At 46.3% G+C, this 20,920-nt stretch overlaps 1 protein-coding gene across 1 annotated transcript in view; it reads left to right on the top strand.

The window, feature by feature from the left end:
• NRBP2 (nuclear receptor binding protein 2) overlaps positions 1–20,920 on the top strand; it is a 260,810-nt gene that overhangs the window by 150,221 nt on the left and 89,669 nt on the right. Inside the window, exon 2 of the mRNA XM_086918121.1 lies at positions 17,058–17,180. Coding sequence (XP_086774247.1) covers positions 17,058–17,180 — 123 coding nt within the window. The remainder of the gene's footprint in view (positions 1–17,057; positions 17,181–20,920) is intronic.

Genomic DNA, 20,920 nt, shown 5'->3' with positions numbered 1-20,920 from the left:
GGAATTGTTCCAAAATTCCCTGCGCCTTTCTCGGAGCTGAGGCGACAGAGAGATTAGGTGATGCTCTTTCAGGGGTGTTGGCTGTGCAGTAGGGAGTAATGCCTCATGAGCCGGTGTGCTTTCCTCCAGAATCCAGAAGGAGGTCATGAGGAGGAGGCAGAAGAGGAAGACAATGAAGAGTGCGATTGTCTTTGATTTGTGCAAGTTGTCAGTCTTTGGATTTCTATACTGGGTATTTCCTGTTGCTTCCATCATCTTCTTATCTGGCGCTTCCATCATCTTCTTATCTGGCGCTTCCATCACCTTCAAGGGGGCTCGGTAGCGGGCAGAACCACAGACTTCGTTTAGCTTCTCTCCCGGTAACCCTTGATTGTGTTTAGGTTACCGTTCTGAGATTTTAACTTAGTCCGTGGCCTACTTAGCCGAAACTCCCTCCTTTCGACGCAGGAAATACCCTTCTCTGGATGGCACAGTGGGATCAGAGAATTTTGCAAGTTCGAGTGCCTCAGTATCGGGATAACAGTCCAATATCGGTCGGTCTTTGCTCAGGAGCTCTTCTTGGGCGCTGACGTTTTCTGTCGTGGTTAGGTTTGCAGAGACCTTCCGGCAATGATGCGCGTGCAGCCAATGCTTCTTCCCCTCCACTCGGAGCGCCGTTCGGGTGGTGATCAGCACTTGCCAGGGGCCCGTCCACCGAGGTTCCAGACTCTTGGTTCGCTGGAAATTTCGTATCAGCACGAAATCTCCCAGTTGGATGTCATGGCCGGGGCCCCTGGAAGCATCGGGGATGGCTTGCTGCACCTGTTGATGAATGACAGACAACGTTTTGGTTAACTTGCACAAATAATCAGATAGTAGGACGTCTGGGACGTCATGAATGGAGGTCGGTTTGGGAGCAGTCCAGAGATTCATCGGTCGCCCAAACACGACCTCGTAGGGGGTCAAATGGTGCTTGGTGGGAGTGGAGCGCATCGATAACAAAGCCAGCGGGAGGGCATCCGGCCAGTTAAGTCCAGTGGTGGCCACTATTTTTGCCAGTTTCAGCTTCAGTGTGGCATTATGGCGTTCCACTAGACCGGCGGATTGGGGGTGGAAGACCGCATGAAACCGTTGCTTCACCCCCAACCCCTTTAGGATTAGTTGGATAACCTCAGCTATGAAGTGGGGGCCATTGTCGCTCCATAAAATTCGACAAAGGCCATAGCGAGGGAAGAATTCCTTCAGTAGTACTTTGGCAGTAGTCATGGCAGTGTTGTCACGGGTTGGATAGGCCTCCACCCATTTGCTGAAGGCACATACGATGACTAGTACATACTTCAGGTTTTGGCATCTCTCTAGTTGGATGTAGTCCATCTGAAGGACCTCAAAGGGGTGATTGGGGGTCCCAAACCCTCCCGGGGGTACTACAGTTCCTTTCCCGGGGTTGTGTTGCAGACAGATAAGGCACTGCTGAACTAGGCGTCTGGCTGAGTCGGGGATTTTGTCATTGTGCCAGACTTTGGATATGAGTTCGATCATGGGTGCAGATCCTATGTGTGCGGGGGAATGTGCCATTGTCAGTATGGGGATCAGGTATGAGTCGGGCAGCAACCACTTGTTTGCATCCTTCGTTCGCCAGCAACCCTCTTCGTCCTTCAAACCCACCCTTGCCCACTTAGTCAGTTCGTGAGGGGTGCTGGCCGACTGTATGTCTCTGATCATTTCCCTTGTGTCACTCCATTTTTCTGCTTGTGACCTGGTCACATATATGCGTGTCATCGTCCTATTCTCAGCTGTGGTTCGTGCAGTGATGTCGGCTAATGCATTCCCTTGTCCAACTAAGTCTGTCACTCTTTTGTGTGCCTGACATTTGATCACCGCTAATCGTTTGGGGAGGAGAACTGCCTCAATCAGAGCGGAGACTAAATCTCCGTGGAGGATTGGGGTGCCGTGGGACATCAGGAATCCCCTCTCCCTCCACAAGAGCCCAAAATGGTGGACCACTCCGAAGGCATACTGGCTGTCCGTATATACGTTCGCGGTGGTCCCTGCGGCTATGATGCATGCTTGGGTGAGGGCTATCAGTTCTGCTGCCTGGGCAGATCGTTGTGTGATGCAGGCTGTCTCAATTACTGTTCGGGCTGTCGTTACTGCATAGGCAGCTGAAGTGGTACCATCTGGGAGTTTGATGCATGAGCCGTCTACCCATAGCTCTCCATCGGGGTCAGGAAAAGCAGTGTCTCGGAGGTCAACCCTACTCCTAGTCTGTTCGTCTGTGAGGGTCACACAGACGTGTATGGGAGGAACGTCGGGGTCGTTTTCAGGCAGGGGTAACAATGTGGCAGGATTCAGAGTCGTGCATCTTTTTAGTGTAATGTGGGGTGCAAGCAGAGTCAACTCGTACCCTGTCAGTCGTGCGCTAGTCAGGTGTTGGGTCTTTGTCTGGTTCAAAAGGGTGTCAACTGCATGGGGCACTAATACAGTGAGAGAGTTGGAGAGTACGATTCCCTCGCTCTGACGGATGGAGACAGCAGCGGCAGCTACTGCTCGAAGGCAGGCAGGTAAAGCTCTGGCTACAGGATCAAGAGTGGCGGAGAAGTAGGCACAAGGGCGCTGCTTAGGACCAATTGATTGAGTCAGGACAGACAATGCACATCCCTCCCTTTCGTGGGTGAAGAGGGAGAAGGGTTTGGAGTAATCCGGCGTTCCGAGGACGGGTGCTGAGCAGAGTGCATCCCGTAATTCCTTAAAGGAGGCTTGACACTCAGTGGTCCAAGGAAGCGGAGAGGGGACATCTTTGGTCAGCAGGGCAAGTAATGGTTTCACAATGAGGCTGTAATTAGGCAACCACTGTCTGCAAAAAGAGGTTAGGCCAACCAAAGAGCGGACCTGTTTTTGTGTTTTTGGGATGGGGGTGTCTAGGATGGTTTGGATTCGGTCAGGGGTAAGTTTCCTCCCTTCTTTGGACAGAAGATGGCCTAGGTAAGTCACTTGTGGCTGGCAGAACTGTAACTTCTTTTTGGAGACTTTATGGCCATTTTCTGCAAGAAAGTGTAGGAGTTGGACGGTGGCTGTCGTTGCAAGCGGGGTGGTGTCGGCCGCCAAAAGGATATCATCGACATATTGGATCAACACCACTCCCTCTGGTAGCTGGAAGGCATCCAGCTGTCTTTTGAGGGCCTGGCTGTAAATGCTGGGACTTTCAGTGTACCCCTGGGGAGCTCTACAAAATCGGTACGAGCGGGATTTTAAAGTGAAGCCGAAGAGGTAACGGCTGTCTGGATGGATGGGGATAGAGAAAAACGCGTTCTTAAGGTCGATAACAGTGAAGGTGGTGGCGGTGGACGGGATGAGGGTCAAAATGGTGGTGATATCAGAGACTACGGGATATTGGGGTACAACCACTTTGTTAATCTCTCGTAAGTCGATGATGAAGCGGTACGCTTTCTCATCTCCTTCACCTTGCTTCTTAACAATAGGTAGGATTGGGCTGTTGCAGACGTTGCTAACCACCTCTTCAACCACTCCTGCATCTACCAGAGACTGAATGATCGCTACCAGTGCCTTCTCACCCTCTGGGGATATCCGATATTGCGGGAGTTTCGGGAGCATAGCGTCCTGTCGTACAGTTATGTGGATAGGATCAATCATCATTGGCCCCACATCAGAGTCGTTTTTGGCCCACAGGTACGGGGGCAGGGTGTCAAGCAAGGACATGTCAGCATCAGTTATGGGGCACATGTGTCGTGGGGGACGGGATCTGGGCATGTCTGGGTTGTCGTATAGGATGACTCGTATTCCATCTGGGGAACACCTAATGGTAGCTCGAAAATGTTTCAGTAAGTCAATGCCCATAATGGCGTCTGGGGAGTTGGAGGAAAGCAGGAATGTCGCGTCAGTGGTGTTGTTTTCTAGATCAAAGGAAATAGGTACGGACAGGGGGTTAGTGGAGGGCGTTCCATCGAAACCTATCGACGTTATGTGTGAGCCAGACAAGGGTGCCCTTGGAATCAGTCGTTTTGATAACACACTACGTGTCGCCCCAGTGTCTACCAAGAATGGAGACTCTGTACCCAGGACCTTAGCGGTGACATAAGGACCTTGCTGGTCAACACAGAGCTCGACTGGATCCCTCCCTTGCCCCTGGCAGTCCTATGCAAAGTCGGGGGCATGTTCACCTTCGGACAGCTGATATTGGTTCTGCCGGGGACGGTCAAATGTGTTCAGTCTCCCTGATCTGTCATTGTTGGTGCCGTTGGCATGCCCTCGTCCTTGTACCCCATTTCTTGGACCACTTGCCACATCCCTGGAGTCCCTATTTCTATTCATCTCTAGCATAACCGGACACTGGTATTTCCAATGGCCGAACCCTTTGCAGAAGGCACATTGGTCGTTGCTAATGTCTCTACGTCCAGGGTGGGGTGTGGGAGTGTGATCTTTAGGAGGTAGATCTCTGGGGGTGGCTGATTGGTAGTTCCCCCTTTGATGTTCCCGTCCCATCGTTATACCTTGTATCTGGGCTATCATTACCCTTTCCTTTAAATCTTTCTTCTTTTTCTCGGACGCCCTATCAATCTCATTCTTTTGGTGCTCGTAATACTGAGCCATCTGAAGGATAGCTGCAGGTTTGGAGGCCCCCCAACTACTCTCACTTGTCTGCAGCTTTTGGGAGACCTCTTGCGTTAGACCCTTTACGTAATTTTGTACAAACAGGTGCTGTCCGGTTGCGGTGTTCATGTCTTGGCCACTGTAGTCGGAGAACACTGTCTCGAATCGGGAGAAGTATTCTGACACATCTTCCTGCGGTTTCTGTCGACAGGCCGTGACTATCGACCAGTCTACCTTTCTTTCTGGGATCAGTGTCTTTAATTTCTGAACTATTTTGTCTGGGAGTTCTAGTATGTCTTTCACTGGTTTCCTTCCAGGTTCTCGTTGTCTATCTAATTTACTGAGTTGGTCCCAGGTATGTCCAAACAGATCCGTGTGGTCAGCCTTCCGGATTTGCTTCCACACGTCAGCTGGCAGGCATAACCCGAAGAACAAGTCAATGTCTGCTAAAGTCATTATCGTCGAACCCAAGGCTGTGCCTAATTCGGTATAAAATGCTGTCGGGTTCTTTCTTAAATCGGGCAGGGTTTGCTTAAAGGTTAGGATATCTTGTCGGTCCCATGGCTGGTAAACCCAATTGTACACAACCCTTCCCTTTGCATTCTCATTATTAATATCATCGCTCGTTCCCTGGCCCCGTGGCGGGATCCAGTAAGGGGCCGCTTCTCTGATAGGCATCATAGTATTGGCTACTTCTACCGAGGTCGTTTCAGGAGCTGTAGCCTTGGCTTCTGGTTTCTGTTCCGTGAGGTGGCGGAAGACCTCAAGCATCTGCATGAAGAGCTCCGTCGCCTCACGTTCAGTCCCATCTCCAACATCAATTTTCCTATACAGTGTTGCTAGTTTAGCGGGACCCTTACTCTGATACCTATCTTCATACGCGTTCAGGGTGTAGTAGCTGAATCGCAAGATGAAATGCCGTCTGTGGCTGTCGGCATGTGAATTATATATGCTCATTGTATAATCTTCGCTCTCCCTTCGTTCTACTAATGTCTTTGCTATTTTGTCGATCCCATCCCGCTCATCTTTGCTCAACCTATTTAGTCTGGTTGATGATTGTTTGCTAGACTCGGGGTCGTCTGATGAGGTTGTTAATGTGGCTGGTGCAAAGGCCGTGAGGGCTGGTGCACTAGCACTGAGATCGCTTTCGCTCACACTCGGAGCGTGAAAGCTTTGTCGGCAGGGGGCATATGGAGGGGGCACGTAGATGATTGGGGGACCTAGTAGTAACTCATCGTTCGCCCGTTGTTTGGAGGGCAATTCAGGGTAGAGCGCAGAGGGGGTCCTAACAGGACATTGGCCTGTCGACCCTGATTCTTGGTTTCGCATAGTATCTTTTCTTTCCTTTATTTCTTCTTCTAGTTGCTTTGCGGCAAGGTGGGCTGCCTTTCGTAATTCTTTCCCTATTTTTGCTTCTTCTCTTTTCTTTCGTTGTTCCGTTTCTTTGCGCCATATGCCGACACTGTCGAGCATAGTGGGCGTGGTCTTATTCTTCTGGAGCGCTATTTCTAATGTTTTTATTTTATTTTCGTCAAAGGAACCTATCAGTGGCCACTGACTTTCAGGGTTCTTTTTCGTATATTTATGCCATAGTTTAGTGTAAGCTATAGCGACTAGTCCATACTTAGTGAACATGTCCTTATTAGGGGTGCCCTCCAGTGGAGCTGGATGGTTCATCTCTAATAAGCGGTCCGGGCTAAACAGGCTACCAACCAGTGGGGAGAAGACAGGCATGACGGATTACAACGGGGACAAAAGTCTGCACTACCTATCTTATCACGGCGGACAAAGACTAGACAGAATATTTCTATTCTACGTTGTTTGGAGGCCGTGAATACCTCAAAAGAACCAATACCGAATAATCGGCCAATCAAACAATCCAGTGGGGAGAATAAGTGGGCACGAAAAGTTATCGTTACCCACTCTTTCTCTACCTGCAAAGAGAGACCTTGTTCTTCCCTGTTTGCAGACAAAGAATCTCCAGACAATAATCCACGAACGACAGTTCGGGAAACAGTGGGGGAGGAAGATAGGCACGACGGATTACAACGGGGACAAAAGTCTGCGTTACCTATCCTTCACTGCTTGCAAAGAGAGAGCCTGTTTGTTTTTCCCCGTTTGCAGACAATGAATCTCCAGAGGGTTTAAACAAAGCGTAATACTAGTATTATCCAAACAAAACAATATTTTTCCCAATTTGTCGTGTTTACACGACCTTACCCGGACCGCATGGACGGTTTCCTGTCCTCTGGATCCAGCGCCCGATCGTCCTCTCTTCTTCGTGATGCCCGTGGCACTCCTGATGGTTCCCAGTCAGGACCGTAGATCACTCGAGAGAGGTCTGTTCAGAACTAGTGAAGGTCGGATGATCGGCTGTCAGACGAGGGTCTATCGGACACGAGCTCTTCCCGATCGTTGCAGTCGTTCACTCTGTCATCGGGACCTCTCCCACTGGATCCACGTGTCGCTGATGGGCCCCACGCTTTGGGACGCCAATTGTGGAAAAAGGTAGGGCTAGGACCTTTCTCAAGATTTGCCCGGCGCTAACCGCCCTTGTACCATTCAAATTTACCAAGTAATGAGGCAGGCGCCGGAGACCAGAAGGCAGGAAACAGAAGTTTTATTCCGACGGAGCAGAACACATCAGATCAGACAACAAGGTATCATCTCGAGGTGCTCTAACAGCCTCTCGGAGGCCTGGCCTCTTATACACTGGTTTATGGCATGTGACCTTTCTTTATTATAATTGGAACATTGTGAAGCCCGGAAAAAGACATCCCCGCAATCCTCGTGTCAATCCCACCCCCATATACCTTCACAATAGAGGTCCTCAACCTGCTGATAAGAGGAGGGGGTCATCACGCAGCTGAGTGTTTCGCCAAGTCTTAGGATGTGTGCGCCTGATCATATCCCAGGGGGTGGGGAGGCCCTGATCAACAGTGTGTCCTTTGAAGAGGGGCGATTCCATACAATGAGGGGCAGTAAATGGTATCTCCCGGCTTAGGCAATGGCCTCGGACCTGTGTGGACAGTCGGACACGGGGTGAGGGGTCATCAAAGGAGTGGTATTCATGCCTCGTGGACAATCCAGTGCGGAGGGAAGGTTGATCAACAGAGGGGCATTCATCGGAGGAGAGGAGGTGTTGGTCAGGCGCTGGCGTGACTCCCAAGGACAGGGTCATGCAGAAGGGTTATGTTCGTGAGGGGAGGGAGGGGGAGCCAGGGTGCGCGGAGGATGCTTGCTGGGTCAGAGGGGCGCGCTGGCGATCGATCGTGGACAGGGAGACTATGATGCCTAAAACGGTGATCGTGCACGTTGTACGTGGGTGACAAGCTGGCGCAGATAATGTTTAGCTCACAAACTAGAATTCCACAGGATCCTGATTAGTGTAGCCAACCTGCGATTCATCATGGTCAGCATCACATTACACTTAGGTCCTGTTTATAGTGACCATTGACCATCATTGGCACTTTGTGCTTCTTAGCGCTATTTCTACTTAAAACTTAGAAATGTAATTTCTCATGTTCCACTTATTTAATCTTATTTATGTTCATGCATATTCATGTTCCACTCTAGGGCCTAGCTTCGTAACTCTGTTGGCATGACTACAAGCGCCGGGACGCCTCTTTGATGAAGCATCTGTCGCTCTATATAAAATTTCCCGTAAAATAAATTTTCAATTTGTTTATTAAATGTTGATCTATTTTTCAAATTCCTTTTGGGAGGTTTATTGTTTTGCTTTTAAACTTTAGTATTCCTAGACCCCTAGCGCCATGAAACCGCATGGTGTACGTGTGCTTTATAAGTATCTTTAACATAACATAACATTACTCTAATTAGTATTGAATAACTACTTTACTCATTACCTGTAAGTGAAGGCTCTATGCTGTGTCGTAGCTACCCAGGAGTTAAGATCAGGTTAATTTAGTCACTTTAGTGGTTCACCCGACTAGGATTATGATTATTCATATGAGGTGAACACTTGCACCCTCAGCTAATAACACAATTTCCACAGTAACACTTTGTTTTTAACTGCAGTTAAAGTGTTATTGAGTTTAGGAAAATTGCACCTGTCATTTAGTGCTGTGGTTTGGACAAATAATGCGTAAGTAATGTGTAAGTACTTCAGCAGCAGCTGTGATTAATGAACGCTAGGGCCGACCATCTTTTGAATTGTTCACATTTGATTACTTCATTCAGCAGACTATCTTTGTGGGTTTTTTTGTCTACAGATGTGTTCTACCACAGATATGAATTTGGTCTAATAAGTTGTGTACTACAGGTTATCTGAATGCAGAATTTACTGTGAATGTTATTTGATTCAAACATTAAACTTTTTACTATTACTAAAGGTTTTCCCAGTTTTATATTGCATTTGAAAGAGATAGATGTTAATCTTAGTATATATGTTAACTGTAAATCAAGTGTTTAGATTTGGTGGAAATTAAAGCAGCTTTCAGAACTGCACCAGTTGTGGTTAGAAAATTGACAATCACAAACCATATCTGAGGAGGAGAGCATTGAATCCAGACTTCCAGGAATCCTAATAACTGTAAGATTCTAGATCTTGGATCTGTTTTCTAGATCAACCTTTTTTGACTACTTAATATAAGGTAGAGAAGAATTGCTTCGAGTGCCATATTTAAAGCATCGTCTACTGCTAACTCGGCCCATCTTTCAAGGCAGCGCCTCTTGAGTGCCATTGCTAGTAAATGCAGGCGCGTTTGTGCCACTCTATGTGGAATTAAATCTTTGGACTCATCACTCCAGTGTGTGTCTCTACTCTGGAAAGTTCTGTCTAGGATGGCAGAAAACTGACCTAGTGAACAATAGATATGTAATACTACACTATTCTAGTGCCTAACTAGAGCATGATAATTGCAGACACAAATTGATTGATTTGTCCTTGGATAACAAATGAGCAATGTTAGTGATAACTTGACCATGACTCCTCCAGTATTTCAACTCTACCGCATGCTCCTGTTTCAACGCATTTGAGTTTATTCACATCTGCGCTTGTGCACCCCTAATATGCATGTGTTTAATGTGGCGAGAACTCCCTTGATTTAAAAGTTTTTTTTCGTGAGTGCTCTGGTGCATTTATGCTGAAATCCAACCTTTTATGCGCCATACAATAGGATACCGTACCCCTGTAAATGTATTGCCAAGTGCCAAGGATTTCAGTGACCCAATAGAGGAACAAGGTCAAATCAGGCTTCCTTTCTCAATTCACAAACACCCTCTTTGACTTGCAATGTCCATATAACATATGGTAGGAGTATTTTATTCGTCATAAAACGTTTTATTCCTCATAAAATCGTTCTTACCATCACCCTCCTGCCTACTCGCTTTTAAATTCTGGATTGAGAAACTCTGGATAATATACTATACTAGCGGGGTTGTTATATATCTCATAAATATCGTCAACTACGCGATTCTCTGTTAGAATGGGGAATAACACAGGAACATTGAAGCTGCCTGCACCAACATCCACAAGTCCTGGCATTTAATGGGCATTTTTAAGGACCTACATTTTAGAAGGGCTAACCTTCCTACATTTACATTGAAAAGATAACTGTATTATTTGAATAACAACTTACTTTTGTATCGGTGCATTATCATTTAACTGAGCACTTGTAATCGAGGCCTTTAGTATTTCTCTTTGTAAAAGAGATGTTGTGGGCACACCTTATATAGAATAAAGTGTAATCTGTGCTCTGAACAGACATACCACAATAGGCAGCTGTTAGTTGGTATTATGGGGAGGTTGAAGCAGTTTAATAGGTGAATGTCAGAAGGGACCACAGTTCAGAAAGTGGGGTGCCATGCAGAGACATTGCTGTCTTCTTGCGCTGAGCTACAGTAGTGCATAGACATGTTGCCATAAGACTCTCTTCATCCGATGGTGCCTGGGAAATGGTTCAGAGGTAAAAGTTGGAGAGCTAGCTGGCACTGTTTACGTCTGCTTCATCACTAACTTTTCACTGAACTGTCCTATGGTTCCGCCAGCAAGCATTGCCATGTGACAACTCAGCTGTAATAACGTATTACAGTCGAGTGGTGACGTTATTGTCTTATTACAAGCAAGTCGTGTTTTCAAGTGGTCATGAGGTTGTGTTTTTTACACAGTTATTATGGTCTTCCGTGGATTACAAGTTCATGAACAGTTCTGAATGTTGATCATGTGTCTTTACTGTTCTCTCTGTGTTTATGTCTCACACGGTTTAAATGACAGATCTGTAGAACGGCTCTGCAGAAAACTAACTCATTTCCTTAAGCTGTTCATAAAACCAAACATCTCTTAACAATTTCTTTTCAATATAAAATGTTTCCCTCTATGCTCTGCCACGTGATTTAATGTTATTAGCATCTGTATTTTGTCGAATCTGCCATTTATCTGATATAGCGTCACTGTAGCTGGTCTGGGGGGTAAATTTCCAAACAGGTTTCTGAGGTTGCCATGTAACTATAAACCGGGATTTAATTTAGCCTCTGATGATGTCCAGAAGTAGGAATGAGCAGGTGAGTGTGTCCGCTTTAATGAGCGGTGGGAGAATGTTGGTGATGTTTGATGGCTGAGACTACAGGCCCCTGTGAATCGCTCGCCTCTTACGCATGCCATTGGGCTAGCAGACGTATGTACTGATTTGAGGGATGTTTACTTTGTAGCACGTTTAATCTAATACTATTAGTATTTAACGCACGGTTCTGCCCCACGGGGCACGTCACTTCCTGTCCTAGGCTTTCAGATAACAAATCACAGTATTCTGGTAGCTGTGTTGTTCCATTCAATTAAACCAATCCGTTATGTTACGTTAGTAAATTCTTGGTATAGCGCAACGACTCTTCCTCAGAGGAGCATCTCGGCGCTGAGGTGACAGGGAGACGGAGAAGCAGCCATTAGAATAGCCAGGTCTTAAGATGCTTTTAAAGCTAGGGCAGTCGGTACATGTGCTAATGAACAAGGGAAGCCTGCTCCAGTGGCAGGGAGTGAGATTATAAGGGCTGGGCCACTGTACTTGGATGTACAAATACGCCGGGGCAAAGAAGTTAATTCCTGCAAAGATTTGGTTCCATTGCCTGACAAGGCTTTATAAGTCAGGAAAAGTAATTTGAACTGTTCTCTTTTCCTTCTGAGGAGCCAGTGAAGGGCTCCAGGTAATGGAACGTAAGGTGTGCCTGTTGGCATTTTGTTAACCTTTTCCGTGCTGATGACGGAACCGCTCCGTCGCCGCCGCAGCGAAGGTGTTAACCAGGCGAGCTGCAGTGTATTGGACCACCTGCATCTTGGAAAGGAGGCACTCGTTAGGTGCTGCAACAAGAGCATGTCCACAGTGTAGGCGGCTCGGTATGGATGCTTGGATAAGGGTTTTTGGAGAGCTCAGCAGAAGCCATTGAAAGAACCTCCCGAGCAAGCGCGTTGTCCCAATGCACGTGCCGCAAGAGGACATAACCTGTTTTTTCACTGATAGCTTATTGTCTAACAGGATACCCAAGTTCCTGGCTGTGCTTGTGGGCAAACGGGCAGGGCCCAGCTCAGCAGGCCACCAACCGTCTGTCCAGTGGAGATGAGCTTTGCCAAACAGAAGGATCTCTGTTTTATTCCCAATTAAATGAAGACAATTAAGGGGCATCCAGGTGGCAATTTTCCTCCTGCAGGCGATACATCGATACGTCACATTAGATCTTTGTAAAAAGACAGCACGCAATTGGGCAAAGGCGGGTGCATGTCCCACTTTTTCCCAGGAAATGTATCCGCCCACGGCCTACGGCTTGCGGTTACGAGCAGCGGCACGCAGTGTGCCATCTGTTATGTGTCAGATTTCACACGAGCGCGCAGGGCACCACTCGCGAGACGCTGCAGCTGCATTCCACGCATCCCACGGCGTTTCCTTCGCGAGCGAGCAGCCGCAGTGCCTTTTGAAGGTGCTTTAGCTGATATTGCCAGGGCTCCCACTAGAATCCGTTTTGTCAGACCTCCCTCCTCAAGCAGTGTAGTTAAGTGTCCTACGAGAGCCACTGTAGCTAAAGACACTATTGCCAGACTTTTCGATAGTCTTTTTTATCAGACAGGTAGATGTTGCCACTTTTGTCAGGCCTCTTCCTACCACCACTACAGATAATGGCACCGATTTCAGACATATTGGCAATGATACTGCTGTTAGGCCTGCTGAGACTCGAATGGCCACCATGCCTCGTGCTGCAGCCTTTTTGTCAGCCCCCTTGCTGTGCTCGCTGTTAAGCCCCACACACACGTCCCTACTGTCGTGCCCCATGCTGCGCTCACCACTGTTCGACCTTACGGTTTCAGGCCTCTCGGCAGAGGCAATGTTGTCAGACCTCGGACTACAGTCCCTGCTGTCAGTCACCATACTGCAGTCTCTGTTGTCGGTCCACCAGCTACTGTCATCCGACATTTTGCTTTCACAGGTGCACTCGCTGCTGTAAGGCTCTCTCGGATGCCATTGCTGTTGTCCGCCCCCAAGCTCCACCTTCTCTGGCCATGTCTTCGGATGGAAGCGTTCATAAGGCGTCTCTTGGCGAGAGACGTCCTCGTGTGAGATCTCCTAGAGAGAGCCCTCTCTAGACTACTCTTTCTCTGGCACGCAGTGCCTTTCAGACGGATGGAACTGCGCTTCCGTTTACAAGTCATGACCTTTTAACACCTTGGCTGCTAGGCGTTTTCCCCCTCCTGTGCTGTAAATCATTATTCACCTTTATTCATGACGAGCTCAGCTCGTCATCAGCACAGCTCAACTGTGCATCATGACGAGCTGAGCTTGTCATGAGCATCGAAAGGGTTAAACACTAAGGGCCAGATGTAGGAAACCTAATTCCGGTCGGTAACGGCTGAAATTACCGAATTTCAGCCGTTACCGACCGGAATTAGGCTTTTCATATGTAGGGGCCTAAATTAAGGATTCGGTAATTTACCAAATCGGTAATTTAAGGAATCAGCAAATTACCGAATTCTTAAATACCGATTCGGTAAATTACCGCTTCCTGATATGTAGGGAGCACTCAAATGAGAGATTTTCCCATTTTAGGATTCGTTATTTACCACCAATTACAAGTTGGTGGTAAATTTAGAAAACCCTAAAAAATGCAAATTTATGCAAATAATAACAGTGCCATGTGGCAGATATACATGCCCTTAGGGCATGTATGTGTGCCACATGTGCATCCATACACAATTCAGGGGTGCAACAGGGTGTCAAAGTGACACCCTGCCACCCTTCAATGTTTCCCCCCTTTTACCGAATCGGTATTTACAGATTCGGTAATTCCTATTCATTCCTATGGGCCTTAAGGCCTATAGGAATCAATGGGAATTACCGAATCGGTAAATACTGATTCTGTATTTACCGAATTTTACAGATTCTGTAAAATTTACCGATTGGATACCTACATAGCATTTACCGATTCTAAAATACCGAATCGGTATAATTCGGTATTTTAGAATCGGTAAATGCTGATTATCTACATCTGGCCATAAGTTTTAAATCCCCTTTTCAGACAAATCTATCAACAACTTTCTAAACGCTCTCTCTACCTGACAGGGTGGCCACGGTTTCTCCAGCCCCCCCAGCGCCCTTTACCTACACGGGTGCCACAATCTTCACAGCAGACAGCGCGTAGACCGCACAAAACAACAGTTGCTCTTTCCGACAGTCATTATTCTCGAATGCCTGAAGTTGGATTGGTCAGACTGTGGTGTTTACGTTCTCTTCATCCGATCAGGCTGTTTGGAACTTGAAGGCGCAGCATTCTTTGTTCCTGACAATCACCTTGAGTGGCAGATCACGTTGGTTTGGGCGACTGAACCGTGACCCGTCTTGTGAAAGCACTCTTCAAACGTGTGAAGTGTCTAGGCGCTAGGAAGAACAAGCATTGGCATAGTCATTAAGTCTCGCCTTTGGAACATTATATGGGTTTAGCAGTTGATGTTGCACCACAGATATTGTGCTGCATAACTAAATACTTAGAAGTTCCCAAAGGCAAGACCTATTGGCTATGCCAATGCTTGTTTCATGGTTGGAAGGCGGGTCTCTCCCATTGACTGACAGTGGGTTACCTTATTACATTTAATAAGTGCTAATTTCAGATTGAAAACCAAGATATGGTGTTTGCACTGAAATTAATTGCATTTTAAAATTCCTCTTTAATGGTGAGATCATATTTTAAGTTACAATTTTGAAAATGCCACTATTAGAAAAGAGGCATTTTTTTGCCCAAAGTGTGCCTTCCTGCCAGTGCCCTGGGTCACATGACCGTGAATGACTCAGCTGTTGGGATTTGTATATTGCTTCTGAACAGTGAGACTGAGAAGATAAGCCTCGGTGCTGAGCAGGTTGTAAACTTCAGATCGACAGCAGTTATCCCTGCACAAGTCCTATTGAAAGCTACATTGCCTGCAGCCATGTGGAAGGGATTATTTGTAGTTGTGAATGTGGGAGAAAACTGATATCTCAGTAGCACGAGATTTCAAACGTTACCTTGTGAAGGAGCCCCGGTGTGTGTGGGGCTCTTTGATGCATAGTGGGGCACCCCAAGACATAGTGGGATGTGGGTTTATAGGGGAATAGAGTGGGGAGTTATTTAATTGCCTCAAATTGTAAAGCGCTCTGATATCCTTCGGGATCAAGTTCGCGCTATATAAAACTTTATAAATAAATAAATAAAGGGGGCTTAGGACCGCATGGCAGGGGAGAGGCAGTACCCAATCTCTCTTACACTTCAAAGGGCTTTGCCTACATCACACATGAAGGAACCTTATACCAGGCCTGCCCTGCTTTTTGTTAACCTAGACAGTTTGGAGAGGCTGGACCAGTGGAAGGGGAAGGATTGAGCAGAACTAGTTTTGGAGGTAGGGCAAAGAATTCCCCCCACACATAGGTTGGCACCCAGTATAAAAAGAGGGTCTTCAGAAGCAATCAACAGAACACTCCTGGACCTGTTGAAGATTCAGAAGAAGGGCTGCTTCCTGCCAGAAGGACTTCAAGGTTGTTTGTAGGACTGCCTTGCTATCCGAAGAAGAAAGATTTGACCTCCTTGTCTTGGTCCCAGGCTACCCAGAGTGACTCCAAGGTTTACTTGGCTGACCTCCTGTTTGAGCCACAGGGACACTAAACGCTTCAAGTGGCCTGCCCTGCAACTGGGCAGCTGACCAGCACCAACTGGACCTGTCTGAGCCCTGCTGCTGGCCTCTGCTGGAGTGACCCCTGATCTCCAAGAAGTGCCCCCAGTCCTGAACCTTTGTCTGGCATCAGAGAACACTCCTCCCTGCCTAACTGAAAGTTCCTTCAGATATGATGCATCATGATGCAGGGCCCACAAAGTCACACAGATGTCATCGGAAAGCTGCACCGGATCCGAAGAAGAGCGACACGAAGCCCTGCAAAGGCTCACTGCTCAGCTGACCACCTCATTGGAACCGACGCCAAACAACACAAAGCCCTGAAAAGCCTCGCTGCACATCTGAAAGCTTCTTCAGAATGGAATCGACGTGACGCAATGCCTAACAGCACACCTGAAACCTTCACATGAATTGATAGAGCGACACAAAGCCTTGCAAAGAAACAGCAGCAGACCTCACATTAAAGACATAAGGTACACAACCCAGCGGGCCGATCTCGGTCCTGTGCCCAGCCTGCGCTCCATCACGGTCAGCCTAACTTGTGACTTCGTTCCGTTCCAGCGCGACCAGATACCCACACTAGGTGCTGTCTGCTTCTTGGCAACAATTTCACTTAAAACTTTAAAATTCAATATCTCCAGTTCTACTTCTAAAATTGTTGTTGTTCTGATTATATCATTTTACTTAGTTAACAATAAATTATTGTATTTATCTACATTGGGTTGGGATTTTTCTTGTGTTGTGTTTTCCCATTATTGCTGTTTGCGTGCTGCATAAATACTTTTCACACTGCCTCTATGTTAAGGCCGAATGCTTTTTGCCAAACTATCAGTGGTTTTTATCACAGGTTCATTAATTGACTGTTTGTGGTTCACCCTAACAAGGAGTGGTGTTGCCTTAGTGGGGTTTCCAACCCTCTCAACCAATAACTTAATTTCTTACAATAGCCTAAATGAATCCTTAAATTGCTCTCTTAGCCCACCCCCTCTCAAACCATAACCCAATCAGTTTTTCTGAATTTTTAGAAACTTTTTTGAATGTTCTTTATAGACCAATTTTATACTTTATTTTCTCTACTTTTGTGTGCCTCTTCTTTTTTTTTAAGCCTGTTTTTTACGGCACACCATTCAAGCAGACGCTTCCACTGGTGGTAACTGAACTCCCATTCACATGAACTCTTTCCTTTATTTAACTGTTTTGTATAGTTACTGCACCAAAAGATATTGGTGTGCTTTTATAAATAGCCAGGTTCTTGACATGAGCATGACCGATGCACCGTAGTTCATAGCTGACCGCCCGGGTGGACTCCTCAATGCTCTTTTCTTTCTCGCAGGTCAACCAGGGAAACATGCCGGGCATCGAAAGCACCTTCCTGGCCATGGACACCGAGGAGGGCGTGGAGGTGGTGTGGAACGAGCTGCAGTTCACCGACAAGAAGATCTTCAAGGCGCATGAGGTACGGTTGATGTTGATTAACTCAGAGAGGGAGAGCGGGGAGGAAGTGGGTACCACTAGCACTGTTTACAGACAAGTCCTCCATCCATGCTGTCGATCGATCAATCAAGGATTTATAAAGTGCAGCAAATCACCCGTGAAGGTCCCAAAGCCCTGGAGTAACTGCTCCAAGAGTCTGCTGTGTAGCTCTAGTACCAACACCATTCCTCAATCTACTCTACAATTTTCTAGAGATGGATGGAATGGTCCAGTTAACTAGAGCTGCTTGTGAATACCGAAAGGTGAGCACCGTGCTATTGGCGTCTAGCTCTTTGGTATCAATACAGACCAGGATCAACCATATTTGAATCGGTTTTAGCCCCAACCCAAAAGAACTTTCCAGCCACGAACTGGCAGGATATGCTCCCTCTTAAATAAAGGAACCCAACTGTGTTTCGGCCTGTTTGGCCTCTTGGAAACAAGCTAGTGAAAAAGTTCTTAACCTGGGATACGCGGACCCCAAAGGGGTCCACAACACCTACTCGGGGACACCTGAGTAGGTGTCCTCTGTAGGGACACCCGAGAAGGCTATCCAACTCGGGGACACCTACTCAGGGGGGTGTCCAAGACTGGATAGACAATTAAATAACATTAGCAGAGTAGTAAAGTATATTTAGATGACAAGCTAAATTTAGAACTGAATATTTAAAATTCCCTGTAAGTGTGAAAGAATCTGATATATTTGAAGCTAAAAAGTTAAGTTGGTACCTTAGCTTGATCCATGAGAGCAGCGCAAGTACAACAAACAGAATCAAGTATAGATGATTAGTGGCCTCAATAAAAACACCATGTGCGTCGACAAAAAGAAAGCGCTTTAGGAGTGATGTGCTGGAGTCTAGCCTAGTGCTTTACGTTTTAGAAATAAAACCACACTTTGAAAAGGTTCAACCTGATGGCCATTTGTCAGGCGACCAGAAAACCATCCTAAAAGCCAATGTGAGGATAAATAGCCCTGGTTCGTCATCCGGCAGTATTTTAGCCTGTTTTGATATTCATGTGAAGTAATGTAGGTCACTTGTAGTCCATGAATCCTCTCGGGCAATGAATGTTGTTTGTGATATATATGTTACATAAAGTGCAGAGCATTTTTGTTTGTTTGTTTATTTGGACAGAAGCTGCATAACCCACAAATAATACAAAAGAGAAAATACCATGAAATAATACAAAAAGAATTCCTCTCTGGCTTTGTTTTAACTTCCTATTCATGCACAAAATGAGTCAGGCATCAGAATGGTTCTGTAAGTTGCAGCTTTTGAACGCTCAACACAACGTACTGTACCCATTAAAGTGAAAATTAATTTTTTTGGGATCAGCTTGTCATAATTTTCAATATAAAAAAAGAGCCAGCCGTTACCAGTGCAGAATGTTATGTCAACACATTTACATTAATACTCTTATTCACAGCAGAAGATCATTTTACACAGAAGAAAAAATAAACTTCAGTTCAGTAATTTGTCACAAGTGTGGGAACTGCTGTAGTGTCACTCAAGGCAGTCTACATGGTTTTAAACTAGAATCCAAGTTAGGGTGAATAAAGATCCTTTAAGGCAGTCAGTAGCTTTCATCCCTCTTTCTTCAGCAGTACCAGGTCCTGGTCCTGAAGAGACTTCAAACTTCAGAGGTCGAAACGCGTCAACACCTTCATCCATGGTGCAGGAACGGGATAAAATTTCCACACGGTCACTCCTTAGATGTGAAAATCTGCTAGCTTTACCCATTAAGGATCTTTAACTTGCCCCTTAGCCCCAGGCTAATGCCTTGTATCTAGATATGGCCGATTACTTGTTTAATCGCTAGCAACTCCTGCAGAAGGAGGTAGCCTGATTGATTTGCAACAGTCTCAAAAGAAGCTCCGCCTGCCTCAGTTCGACGCACTGGCTTTCAGTGCAGAAAAGAACCAAGTTTAAGTTACTTTGCTATGTCCATAAGTCACTCCATGATTCACGGGCCAGCCATATTGAGTGTAAGAGTGGCTTTTTGCAAACCTACAAAAGTGTTTCATTCTTCTTGTAAAGCCTTGATTTGTAGCAGACGAATTAAGGAAGCCAGAATGGGGGGGGCTCCTTTAATCCTCTAAGGGCACCCCATGTAACTCTTTATCCTTGGAAATTTGTCTCACGGAGGATCTCCTCGCATTTCGGAAACGCTTAAAAAACGGGCTATTCCCCTTTAAGGGATTTGAGCATGTAGAGTGGGTGCTTTTGGTCCAGTGCCAAGATGCTCCTAAGGGGATGGTTGTGTGCTTTATAAATACTTTAAATAAATAAATAAATCCCCGACCCTTGGATCTTAGTCTGAAACCATGGGAGCGCTTTGAGTGGCAATATAAACAGTTCCCGCGCCAATGAGAACTTACTGGACTGGTGATTATATTTCATTCTGCTATAACATGATCTCTTGCGGTGAATACGAGGATTAATATAAATGCATTGAAAGGACACTGAGCGCAACCTCTGCTCTGGTTTCACTTTATAATTGTCCGACAATCAAACTGGCATATCATGTTAATCGTTATATGGGAAGCCTCGCGTTAGCGGGCTCAAGGGCCAGTGGAAAGGGAAAGGAGTGTGGATTGTGAGCAGTACTTAAAAAACAGTATTTTGTAAAGCAACCATGTTGTAAGACCTTCAAAACACAGACAAGAGTGTGTGTTTTTGTCTGAGTGAGTATTTAAAAATCCCAGGGTTACGTTTCGCGAGAGACCGACCAGGAGGCTGTTGCAGTAGGCACTCTTGCTTCTTACTAGAGTGTTGGAGATGGTCCGGGTGGATCCTTCAGGGGTTCACGGTCTTGACATTGACAATGCTGGTTGTGCTGAAGAGGGACTGTAGTAGGTGATTGTATCACTTGAACATCACAGCTGTTTCCTTGCTTCGAGTTCTTGTCAAGGAACACAGAAGGAATTGACCAGGGTGGTTGGGACGGAAGAATGGGGGAAGAGAATTCAGGTTTGCAGGAATTCATCATAAGTGACTGGAGAACCATCCAGAGACAGATTGCTGATAGGCAGTCTAGTTTTGAGCTTGGATATGGGGAGTGGTGATGGGAAGCTGACTTTAAGATTAGGATATTGCTTCATCATCCTTCTAATCTTTTTGAGCGTACGGCCTCAGGAGACATTACACCGCTTACGTTGCAAGCTATGTTCCTGTGTGTGGTGATCTCAGTTAAGATGAGCCACGAGATGCCATGCTTTTCTAATTAACTGTACACGGCATGTCATGGAATGATGTACTTCTCAGAACTCGTCAATACTTTGAACCAAATGTTTCCTTTGATATTCACTTGAGCTGGAAACTCTTCATTACCACATTGTTTCCAGAGTCTCCTCTGGATGCTCTGCCAAGCTCTCTCCTGGGTGAACAAAGGACTTCAGGTTCTCCAGGATGTTTCTTATCACATGCAGTAGCCACAACCTGCTAAACGGGGTCCTGTATCCTGCGGTCTCTTCCCCGAATTTTGCAAGTTGATGTGTCTAATCTTACCAGGAGTCTAAATAAAGGTGGTGCTGCCTATGCAGGCATAGGGATAGTTTACTCTTCATAGTTAGTCTCACTACAGCCCACCTAAGTCCAGATGTCCATCCAGCAGATCCCCTCTTTTTAGGTCGAGCTATGTATAGCTCTGAACTATTGTAGTTGAAACAACCCTCTTGAACAAGCGGATTTCTCCCAATGCATGTTGTCTACTGAAGCGTGAAGC

Source organism: Lissotriton vulgaris, chromosome 4_1, assembly GCF_964263255.1.
Source record: "Lissotriton vulgaris chromosome 4_1, aLisVul1.2, whole genome shotgun sequence".
Lineage (NCBI taxonomy): Eukaryota > Metazoa > Chordata > Amphibia > Caudata > Salamandridae > Lissotriton > Lissotriton vulgaris.
The sequence above is the reverse complement of the archived record's forward strand: the minus strand, read 5'-3'. Positions and strand labels throughout refer to the sequence as shown.